This window comes from Scomber japonicus, chromosome 18 (genome assembly GCF_027409825.1).
Source record: "Scomber japonicus isolate fScoJap1 chromosome 18, fScoJap1.pri, whole genome shotgun sequence".
NCBI lineage: Eukaryota > Metazoa > Chordata > Actinopteri > Scombriformes > Scombridae > Scomber > Scomber japonicus.
In genome coordinates this window covers 9928131-9940262 of record NC_070595.1, presented here as the reverse complement: position 1 = coordinate 9940262, position 12132 = coordinate 9928131, and the positions used below count along the sequence as shown (strand labels likewise).

The 12132-nt window shown below is 42.1% G+C and overlaps 1 protein-coding gene across 2 annotated transcripts; it reads right to left on the bottom strand.

The window, feature by feature from the left end:
- Positions 1 to 186: 186 nt before the first annotated feature.
- LOC128378208 (casein kinase I) lies at positions 187 to 11657 on the bottom strand. 2 transcript variants are annotated; one of them, XM_053337652.1, is made up of 11 exons: positions 11467 to 11657; positions 8472 to 8562; positions 8080 to 8190; positions 7577 to 7725; positions 6696 to 6924; positions 4177 to 4347; positions 3818 to 3972; positions 3509 to 3704; positions 3212 to 3351; positions 2199 to 2266; positions 187 to 2107 (listed from the first exon to the last, which is right to left on the bottom strand). In XM_053337652.1, the coding sequence occupies exons 2-10, from the start codon at positions 8545 to 8547 to the stop codon at positions 2234 to 2236; spliced, it is 1260 nt and encodes a 419-aa protein (XP_053193627.1). In that variant the 5' UTR covers positions 8548 to 8562; positions 11467 to 11657; the 3' UTR covers positions 187 to 2107; positions 2199 to 2233. The 2 variants fall into 2 exon arrangements, with proteins under 2 accessions (XP_053193627.1, XP_053193629.1); XM_053337654.1 differs by having other exon boundaries at positions 3824 to 3972.
- Positions 11658 to 12132: the final 475 nt, after the last annotated feature.

Below are 12132 nucleotides of genomic sequence, written 5' to 3'. Positions count from 1 at the left end.
TGCCAGCAAACTCCGCTGCTGGCGCATGCGTAATGACACCTTTTTACATCTTTTGAGTCTCTGCCATTAAACATGATGTAATTCTGCACAGGTTAGACTGCACTGCGTGTGATGTTATGTCCTGAATCTCCTATTAAAAACAAACACAGTATAATCATGCGCAATAACAAGGTCAGCAAAAAAAGGTGTGAGCAACGTTATTCGTTTTTATTACTTCATAAAATATACACAAATACTGTTGTAAATAAAGTGTGTTAAAGAACTGTACAAGATATCAGTACACAATACATAAAGTGAAATTCCCATCACCTCAACCTCTTCTATAGCATCCCCAACACAACAGTTACTATGCCACTGGGTCATGGTGGCCTGTACAAAGGTAATTACACACAGTACACCACTATTTACACATCCCTGCAATTAAATCTGTTATGTTTTCTTCTGAATGACATCATCAAGGTTGCTGGAGGTTAAAAACCAAAAGGTGACATCAAACTATTAGCATATTGTTTTTGCAGAGGGAGCCCTATGTATTATATGGAGGTGGTCAGACAGCCTTTTAAAGTATAAGAAGGGAAGAAAGGGACAGAAATAAACTTCACAAACAAGCTACTTCTAATAAGTTACAGGAAGAAGAATTCAACATAAGAGGATTAAGAACATAAAGTTATTTCAGACAAATAAAAGTTAGTTTTACATAAATAGAACAGAGAAAAACAATCTGCATACAAACTAAAAATGAATCTTTTATTCTTAGCAGGGATTCACTGTATCACACACACACTCTGTCGCTCTCACACATACATACACACATACATACATACACACACAATGTTGGATGACCCAGCTGGCAAAGCAACAGCAGCCCATCCCACTATTTAGTACTTTAAATACCTAAAATTCTGAACCCAGCCCCAGTTTATGTCATTAGTATGCATTTTTCTACTTTACACCTTAAAACAAATAACCACATTTGGCTTTACATCAAAATAAAAAAATATTTACAGTGAAGTAAACATTAAAAAAAAAAGAAAGAAAGAAATTGGATGCCCCATCCCCCTAAGACCCATCCCTAACAGAGCCTGCCCATTCCCCAATGACCTCCAATAACAAAAAGAATAAAAAAGGTAACATTAAGAACTATCATAAAAATTGCAGCCACCATTTGTTAATCAAAACGGGCAGCTATGGTCTCTGGTCAAATACACTGATAATTTCCTGAGGAGCTTCCCTCAAGACTTGGAGTGTGTGTCTTTGCAATATCTATGGTCATTCTTCACCTTACCCACTTAACACTAAAACCAGAGAAAACACGCGAATCAGAACAGGCAAAAGAAACGGGGTGCTGGATGTTTTTGTTGGCTAAGTTTTTGAGGGACAAGTAAATCATCACGACACGGGTGAAGGGCAAGCAAGCACCGACTGTTACTTCAACAGAAACATTACTCTAAAAAAAAAAAAAAAAGAACAAAAAAAAAAAAAAACAGCTAAAACATAACTTACTCATCCTTTCAACCTCACCTTTCTTTTTGCTCTCAACCCTCTCACCTACCTCTCCCCATTTCTTCATTTTTTTTAGCCGTTATCTCTCGCTCTCTCAAAAAAAGCGCCAATTAAAAAGACTGAAAAGACGACATTCACGGAAAAAGGTTGTTCTGCAAGTGTTAAAAACGGAAAGATAAATATTTACTAAGCCTAAATCAAAAAGCAAGTTGAGCTTCGACGAGAAACATGCGTGTGCCTCAGATACCTTTTTGCTTCTTTGATGCAAACAGTTCTTCACATTTGTCAGACAGAGTTATTGTGGGAATGTTTTTAGGAGGAGGAGGAGGAGGAGGGGGGGGGCAGTTAGAAGCAACCATGGGGGTAATAATGGTGTAGAACTGTCCTTTATTTGCTTTTGTAGTGAAGTGGTGCTGATCCAGGGTTTAGCAAAGAGGGTTCATGAGAGAGTGGATGCTGGATACAGTCACGTATAGTCCCTGGATCCTTTTTGGGATTGACTGTACTGTTCCAAAGATCCATGAGTCCATTGGCAATGATCTTTTCATAAGACAAGGTAAAAATGAAGGAAAATAAACCGGAGCGATGGATATACCTTGCAGCCCTGTAACGATAAATGGATTGTTAGTCGTTAGAGAAGGCTGTGTGAGTAATGTATTTCTGCAGTCGACCCTGTGAGTGAAACCAGACCTCACCTGTCAGTTTCATGTGCATGCAGAGCCAAAGTCTTCTACTTCCCCATGTGCTCAAATGGCACGCTGACCTGCGGAAGAACCAGAATAGCGAATCAGAATGAGCAGATCACACACACAGAGCTGGGTCCGTCCATCTGTTGCTAATTTTGAGCCCTGAAAAGATGGTTCCCTAATAACTTTTTTCTGACAACTCTGATGGCAAATCACAAACATGTTTAGGTTGTTGTTAAGGGTGCTGAATCTGCGGTGTTTAGGCCTTAAGGTAACATGCAAGTAAACGCATCAAAACACTCCAACTGAGTTATGCTACAGAAAAACAAGAGGGAAAGTAACATTCATTGCAAAACTCCCAAAGATAAAAGATTTTTGCAACATGCGTAATACCAGTAGTGGAAAGTATGCAAGTGCATTCACTAAAATATTGTGTTTAATTACTTTGTGTCCAATTATGAGGCACTCTGCAGATTCAGATTTTAAACACCCAAAATATATGAGCAATATTAAAATATGGCTTTATTATAGATTGAACTACTCAGGCACATCTTGAAGAGACTTTAAGTGGTTTTCTTTGTTAATGTTCTGTGTTTTTACTGAGGTCAAACTTATGAATGTAGGACTTTTACTTTTAACTTTTTTTTTACAGTTACTTGGATGAATGCTCCACCAATTCTGCCCTGTTCTCCTATAAAATTGTCCTGATGGACAGATTTTTTTTTTTAATTCAGACTTAAGGTCTTTAGCCTCAACTGACACCAACCCAACTGACACAATTTAAGATTATAATATGATTGATAATATGCAGTACTACTCCCCAAAACCTGTAAGCAGACTTGCAGACCTTTAAATATGAAAGGTTATTTAGATATCCTGCTGTATGCAAAATGGATCATTGTGCTATAACATAACATTTGCATTGGCCACTTCAAATTTAATCTCACAGATTTCCATTTTCCCCCCCACTAATGCAGTGTGTGTCACTGGGCTGACCAAAGTAGGTGTGTGTGTTTCCTCACCTGTGATGTGGAAATTCTGGATTGGTCGTGACGGGCTGTGAGGTCAGAGGACGATACGTTGGCAGGAGCTCCACGGTGGAGTCGCATGCTCACCTTCCTCTCCCTTTCCGCACGAGAAATTGCACGAGGCGACGTGTTCCCTGAAATGATGTCGAAAATTGAGAACCAACCACAATTCATTTGGATATAAAAATTACTTTAGCATCAGTATGGTTTTATTTCAAGTTTGAGAGGGGAACTAATTTTACTGTAACTCAGCTTCTATTCTACACTTGAGCAATTTAGCACAACTCTTACCAGACTGTTGGACCCGTGAGGCAGGGTTAGAGATGGCCTGCTCTGGCCCGTTCCTGACTCTGTTGGCAGGCCCAGGGTTGGGACCTGGGGGGATGCCCCGTGTTGCAGATCCCCTGGGGGCTCCACCAATCCGTTCATCCCTCTCATCTCCTGCCCTCCTCTCCCGATCCCCGTCTTCAGCTGTCCGACTGGCACCCTGATAAGACGAGATCTTTACATTAGCTATACTGTATTAAAAGCAAGATTTTTGAGCACTGTGATAATAGAGTTATGTAAGAGTTGACTACGAGTTAGAAATACTTCACATACACTTACAAATTTGAGCATGTTCCAGTCGAAGACATAATCATAGGAGAAACCCTGTCGGTGGAAAAGATTTCTGAAGAGCTGTCGTAGGTAAGAGTAGTCCGGCTTGTCGTCGAAACGGAGCGAACGGCAAAAATTCAGGTATGTGGAGAATTCAGCTGCAGGGGAATAAACAACGAGACAGTTATGCAAGGGGCGACTCAAAATACACAAAACTCTGTCATAAAGCATAACACGAGCATTGAATGAGTGATGACCTTTGATTTTTCTGATTAGATAACATTTCCATTGTTAGTGTTCCAATTGCATCACTGCAGGTAATTTCAGAAATACAGATACACACATGCAGAAACATCACTTACAAGGGTATCCTTTGCAAAGGACCTCGATGGGTGTGGACATTTTCTTCTCGCTGATTCTTTCATACTTCTGTCTTTTGGTAGCAGCCTTGAGGCCCTGCCACGGTAAGGATCCCAGGTTGAAGTACATGAGGACGTAGCCGAGAGACTCCAGGTCATCACGTCTGGACTGCTCTGTGGACGTGTGTTAGAGGGCATTTTAGATTGAGTGAGAAAGCTGAGGGATGTCTGCGTCATACTCATACTATTTTTTTTTAAATCATGGCACTGTTTACACTTTTGACATAAGAAACTTCTGACTAATTCAGTGTGTTATTATTCATCTTTGAAGCAATGTTGCCTCATACTGGTCTTCAAATTGGAAATATGTCACAACTCGGCCAACCAACTTTCACCATGACTATAGTTCATGAAAGTGGAGAAAAAGCTCAAGGTAACTGGTTGGGTCAAAGTGTCTACAGCTGCTTATCTATTTTATTGAGTATCTGTGGGTCTGTTACTGATACAGAATGTGTGGAAGATAATTGATAATATAATGTTAGGACAGCAAGAATCAGCAAATCCCTGTTACATCCAGACAGCTGATTTCTCTCATATGATAACCCAACAAAATAAAGTGATCATGGGAAACTTCTTACTGAGAAATCTGACAACAATTGAAAGTGTGGTGCTCTCATTTTTTTTTAGAGTAAACAAGATGACTTCCTGAACTTTATAAAGTGGAAGCAGGGTAAGGAACAATACTGCTTGGTTAAGCCTAAGACACTCAAAACATGGCTTTTATTGTCCTGTTGTGAGATCCATATTATTGTTTGCTTTATCGTATCGACCACAACGAACAAAGAAATTATTGTCTGTACATTTTTGTTTGTCCCTCCGGTCAATATCTAAGTCAATTACATCCAACCAAAATACATCAGCGATAAATCACCAATCGGGACTGCAACTGTTCAGCTAGCAGTTAAATAAAAGGTGCTCTGCTGAATGTATTTGAGCGCATTACAGTAAAAATGAAAAAAACATTTCCATCCCAAGCAGCACCCCCCTGCCCCCCTCTTTTCCCTCACATCCTCTGTATGATCAGATAGGGTGGGTATAAACAGAATGACTGATACAGATTGGAGGAAACATCCAAAATGAATCATAGGGACAAAGGGAGGGGAAGCTGGGTGTCAATGATGAACATCAGTTTATGGAATGTTTAGCCAGAGTCAGCAAGCTTCCTGGTTCAAGGAAAAGTTAGGCATCAGTAAGAACTCAGGGTATTATTATGTTCTGACGACTCTAAAAAAGGCAGTGAAAAGGCACGTGGGCAATTCCAAAGACAACTTATGCCATACAATGAAGTGCGTTACACCTTCAGGCAAAGCACGAGTGTCATAGAGAGGAGATGATATCATAAGCCGGCTCTGATGAATCACGCTTAACATGGTAATTAGAGGCAGGATTACGCTGAATTTTCCTAAACCGGACTAAGGCTGCGTTCAGACTCATCATTCCTCTGAATGAAAATTGAAAACGCAGACTCATCCAGGAGAAAGCGCCAGACTCAACTTTTCCTGCAACGCAATATGACATCATCTGACAAGGCACTGGGTTGGCCAATCGTATACATGCTAGAACATAATCCTGGTGATTACTTTATAATGCACGTCAATAAGTATTTAACTGCTTACCTCTAAAAGATAAAATAGCTGCTGCAGCATTAGCTTATATAGTGTTAACATATGATAAGTCAAATTTACAGATCTGTTACTAACCTGGACTTCCTGAATGATATGCCATGTTGATACACTAAGCAACATACCCCCATCAACCTAACCCCTTGCCTTGTTTTACATCCCCACTATGTCTGCCTACTGTTTAGGACCACTCTTAAAATTTTACAGTGAAGTTTTACATTAATGCCAAATGAGACACAATGGTAGTGATGCTGCATAATTTAAAAAATACTACATTTTTTACTGCTACAGCTTATGAAAACATGTATGATTTTCTTTTTGACCTCAAGCCGAGCAAAGCGTTAACTAAAGAGTCTGAATCATGCTTCATACACAACCATGAAATGAAAATATTACATTTGTTACAGACAGTTTTACAGGGCAACGAGGCAAGGCAGGCTTGAACTGGAATGAACACAATTCATCTTGCTTTAGTCAGGCTTATCCACACTTTCAAACACCTGGACTTTCCTGCCATAGCAGTAATATATAGAATGGAACCTTACATTACTCACATCAACTATAATAGAAGCTTTCTAGAAAACACAAAGCGGCAAATCACCACAGAAGTCATCTCAGGGCACTTTTCACATTGAACAGGTCTAGACTGTACTCATTCATTTATAGACAACCAACATTCCCCCATGAGCAGCACTTGGCGACAGTAGCAAGGAAAAACTCCCTTTTAATGGGAAGACACCCCAAGCAGAACCTGGTTTTAGGTGCACAGCCGTCTTGAGACTCGTACACAATAGGCTTGAAAAAAAAAGGTAATAAAATCAAGTCCTTTGAGCGTCTTACCAATTCCAAGATGTGTGTTGATGGAAGCGTAGCGCGCCGTGCCGGTCAGGTTCTTGTTCTCCCTGTAAGGGATGTGCTGGTGTGTGCGAGCATCGCGGTACTTTTTGGCCAGGCCAAAGTCAATGATGTACACCAGGTTCCCCTTCTTGCCAAGCCCCATGAGGAAGTTGTCAGGCTTCACATCCCGATGGATGAAATTCTTGGAGTGGATGTACTCAATACGGCTTATCTATTTAAAAAAAAAAAGAAAAAAAGAGGATAGGTGAGACAAAGAGTGGTGGACCCGTCAGGCTGTGCAGGACATAACAGAAAACACTTATAAATAAAGTTTTTGTCACTGTGCAGAAGTAGGTGCACTCAAAACATCAATATCAAGATAAAACTAAAAAGGTGTAAAAAGGAGAACGAGGGAGGACACAACAAGATATACGGAGACAGGACAGAGGAAGGTGATAACTCCTGGCTTTAAGTGGAAAGTCAAACACCTTCATCGAGGACTGACACAGCAACTTGGCCACAGATAGAACAAAAGGTGAGACGAGGTGCACTCGAGACAGCCATCTAATGAAATGAAATGAAATATCTAGGCCAGCAGTCTAAGAACAGGCCAGAATTATAAAGTACAGTGGATGCACAAGAGTAGTGAAGACCAAAACATCTATAATCCTTTAAAGAAGCCTTGGGGGAATCATGTGCAATGTTTATAAATAGAGCGTGCACAAACAAATAAAAGTCAAGTAGGTCATGCAGATGACCTAGTGGGATCATAAATCTTTCTTCTCTGAATTCTATTAGTAAACAATTTAGTTTCATATAGTGGGATCTTATCGGAGAGGAATGTGCAACACTTCGTTTGGAACGTGAGGGGTTTAGATGTGTACCATTTGGTCTGCCAGGAGCAGGACGGTCTTTAGGCTGAACTTCCGGGAGCAGAAGTTGAAGAGGTCCTCCAGACTGGGGCCAAGCAGCTCCATTACCATCACGTTGTAGTCTCCCTCCGCGCCACACCATTTTATCGATGGGATACCCACTAAAATACACACAGACACACACACACACACACACACACACACACACACACACACACACCCGTCAGCATGAAGTTTGTTCAACCTGTTTTTACTGGCACACCGACAAAGATAATTGCCATGTTATTACACTTTAACATCTCTGTTGGTTCATGTCTGTAGCTTTCTATCATAACAATGTAAAAATCTCAGAGTCATTCATATATTAAAAAAAAAAAAAAATGTCATTAAAATAATTAATTATACATCTTTCCAGCAGGCTTAAGTGAGGCATTTGCATCCCCGCCCCCAAAAAAAGGATAAAGAATGCGTTAGAAAGTCTTGCCTAGCGTGTCAAAGCTGCGTTTGCTCCTTACCTCCTCCTTGCATCATCTTGTAAAACTTGCTTTCAATGTGCAACTGCGGGTGTTTGGTCTTCACGCATTCCAGCTTGATGGCGACCTCCTCACCGGTGGCAATGTTGGCACCTGACAGAGAGAGATAGAGAGGGAGAGAGAGATAGAGAGAGAGGGGACACAAAAAATACAACCGTAAGAGCCGTGGCAAACGTACCAGCACCAGGCCAGTGATGGATGGATGTTAAGGAAAATCAAGTTTGGTGCCCAGATGAGCGGGTGGTGGTGGGGGTTAATGGTACAGAATGAAAAAGAGAAACCACATGTGGAAAGAACCTTATAACAGAGGAGACACACAGAAAGTTGGGTAAGGCGTGTAATTGAAAAACAAAACAGTGTCCGTCGCCACTTACCGAGGTAAATGTCTCCGAAGGAACCGCTCCCTATCTTTCGTCCGAGCCGGTACTTGTTCCCCACTCTCAGCTCCATGGTTGCGAGTCGTCACTGTCATCGAAAGACAACACACAGATGATTAGAAGGCCGTAAAGGACACATGACACCGGGCCAGCCTGTGTGCGTGTGCTGCGCCTCTCTGCTCCCTCACCACCAACCCTACTGTACATCTGAGCTGAGTATCACGTAGGTTTATATTTCCCTCCTCTTTCCCCTCCGAGTGCAAGAACAAGGGAAGTATCATCAGCTTCTCACATGATGATCATCAATCCCGGACGCGCTGACCTGAGCATGTTTGTGTGCAGTTTTGTATGAGAATGTGGCCTGAGCGGGACTAGTTGATCAGCAAACAGCTGTCTGGCCTCCAGCAACACATGATTAGATTTGTAGGGTGGTTGGGGGAGAGAGAGAGAGCAAGAGAGAGAGAGAGAGAGATCAGCAAAAGCAGGGGTAGGGAGGAGAAAGAAATACAGCAAAATGAGTTGCCGCTCAGACAAGAAGTGGAACGGTATCTGCTGCATGAGTACCAAAGATTTGGCACACATGAGGAAATGAAGTGCGCTCTCTGAGCTGTGCTGAGCTGAACTGCACGTGACGCTGCACCGAGATCATCATTTATTTAGCACTCCCTCAACCACGCCACATTGTGCAGCCACTGCGAAAGCAAGACCGAGCTCTCGGCCGCTCTGTGCCGACGCCGCCGAGGGAGGGAAGGCACGAGCAGCCGAGGAGCTCTGGCCGGCTTTATCTGTGTCAAGGCCCTCAGACGATTCTGTGCAATAAAACTTCAGAAAGCAAAAAAAAAAAAAAAAAGTGGCGAGCATAATTTATCAAAGAGATTTGCTTCCTCACCACCAATTTGGGAACATCATGTAAACAAACTGTGCCCTTTATAGCAACTGTGGACCCTCATTCTAAATGTGGCAGTGCTGCACATTCAAAGAAAAGAAAAGAAAACTTTGAGTCAGGCTCAGAGCTTTCAAATGAGTTCATGTCATTTGTCCTTCCCACAATCCAACAAGGCAACACATGAAATAGACCGTATCATCTTTACTTGATTTCTTTGTTGGACTATGAGGAGCGGCCTTAATCCAGATTCCCCTATAGAAAAAAAACAAACATGAAATGCTCTCATGACAACTCGGAGAAATTGCATGACAAAGCATTCCCAGACGACCTCAGTTTCACGGCCTTTGCCAAGTCAAGCAGTCATCATCAATTCTGCAGGACCAGTACTCTGCATTCTGCGCTCCACACCCAGATCCTCCTGGACCGCAACCCGAAAAAGATCCCAGAGGTTACTTTGTTTGATTGCAAACCCCCAAAAAAATGAGGAGGTGCAGACACACTAATCCTGTTCCAACACTAGTTAAACAGTGATGATGGCTGGCATACTATCATCTTGGATCATAGGAGCCTCGTTAAATGATTGAAACTCGAAACCGTTTGGCAGTGCTCTGTCCCAATTTCGAGTGAAGACATCAACTGACCCAACGTGCTACATACAAGACGCCGGCCCCCTGGACCACCTCTTCAACTGTAGCTGATGAGAGGATACGAGGTGCCGTAGTGGTGTGATGGAGGCAGGATGGATTTGGGTTAATAAAGGGTTAGGCTTCATCACACCAAAAGGGCGTCTCATGCGCTGCAGCCAGGGACCCACATTAATCACAAGGCTACCCAGTAAGAGCCATTGATTAATTACTTGGTACAGGATCAGTGACACGCAGTATTAAACCGCACACTGGTTTCACTGCATGTCCAAGAGCAACATCCGTGTAGTTCTCCTTTGCATAAACCTTCATGTGTTCACTGTAAAACTTTACAACTTACACCAAAGTACATCAAGCAGTGACAGGAAAGCATTATTTAACGTTTCCAAAGATGGTCTGTGTGTGTGTGTGAAGCAAGTGGAATTAGCCCATCACATTGCACTTGGATAAGTATCATGTGCTATTATGGTAGTAATCTTCTGCAGGACAGTGGATTGGTTAAGATGGTGCAGTACATATCTGCTGGTTAGGGGAGTGGTAGTGGTCGTTGTGGAGGTGGGAGTGTCCTGAGAAGGTGGTATACATTTGATTAAATTATCTGTACATCACTGTAAACCCCCCCCCCCCCCCCCCCCCTCCCCCAAATCCCAAGTGTCAAATAGTTTTGAATTCCTAAGTATGTATTAAGTAACATTGTACAAAAGTATGTCTGCATGGAAAAGAGAAAATAACTCCTCTGTGCAGCAATGAAAAAAATGTCAAGACCCAAAGCCAGAAGATTTCACAATCACATGAAAAACAGAGCAGTGCTACGCCTCTCACACTCATGCAGCTGTCACTTCACAGTTAACTCGTGTGTTACAGACTCCAAACATAATGCGAATAAACCCAACTTGCTCAACTATACCACGATAATGTTTTTTAACGACGATAGCAGATGTCAGGCTACATGTCAGTTTTCTGGTAGCGAATTTGACGAGAAGCAAGTCAGTTGTAATTAACGTTACAAGGGCAACACATTAGCGAAAATATCAAACTGAATAAAATCTACAAAACAGCTACAAATTACACGTAAAAATAACCGTGAATGTAATTTGCAGACGCTTTAAGTAAGGTTAGTGAAAATACGAACCGCAGGCATTGACGGTAGTGAAGTGTTAGCTACTAAGAGAGTAAGCTAGTAGAATTACGTTCCACAAACGGTGATACGTAGCCTAACCTTACTGCACCACTAATATTATAGAAATTGAAACAAGCTCTAAATATTATCATACTTCACCACATTTTCTAAATTACTTGTAACCGCACCCATGTATGTGCTGGACTAGCCTGTGTAGATAGCCATCCTTTACTACTCGCCCCCTCCCCCTCTCCTGTTAAGCCGTGACTACGAGACTCTGATTCGGCCGAATCAGGCCCCTTTTCCCCCTTGGTTTCTCCGGTTCCCCGACCCGCCACTCACCCGATATAAGGTTCGTATGAGAGCTGGTTCGGTGGAGATTCTGTTCTGGTGGTTGTCAGTCGGACAGGGGCCTGGGCAGAGGAGGATGGGAGCGGATTCTAACGACGCTCATTCCCCCAGCTCTTCGCTCTGTCGTCGGTAGCACTCCCTGTTGATAGTCCCTGAGAAGCTCCAGCGGCACGGGCTGAGCGGCCGTCCTCCACTCGAGTCTGTCTCCCCCTCTCGTTACTTAACAACGTGCCTGTTCACAACGTCGATGATGTCATCCTCTGGATGTCAGGGCGTACGTCACACAACACAGCCCCTTCCTCCATAAATTTGACCCATTCATTAATTATTACTTTTCTCACAGTTGTTGATTTTCACACTATTATGTGTTTAGAGTGAAGCTTGTTGTATTTGGTTGTGCTTATCATGCAACATATCAACAACCGTAACATGCTACAATATAAGTAAATAACAATAATGATAAATAATAATAGTATTTCCCCACTTGTTTACAATTAAGTCCATCCATCACCTTTCCATCATGCTGGAAATTACTGGACACACGTAAATCTGTTATGATCAATGGGCTCAACCTGCTTATTATGTCCCTTTGAGAAATATTATAATTGCTTGAACGCATCAATAAAATGATTGATCTTTAAGTTCCTGTGTGTAACA

What these genes read in the sequence shown, in the direction of transcription:
- LOC128378208 (XM_053337652.1), bottom strand. Translation starts at nt 8,547, where the DNA reads ATGGAGCTGAGAGTGGGGAACAAGTACCGGCTCGGACGAAAGATAGGG. An exon ending in TGCTCCTGGCAGACCAAATG is followed by an intron (nt 6,925 to 7,576) that starts GTACACATCTAA and finishes TTTTTTAAATAG; the next exon opens with ATAAGCCGTATTGAGTACAT. An exon ending in CAACACACATCTTGGAATTG is followed by an intron (nt 4,348 to 6,695) that starts GTAAGACGCTCA and finishes ACACGTCCACAG; the next exon opens with AGCAGTCCAGACGTGATGAC.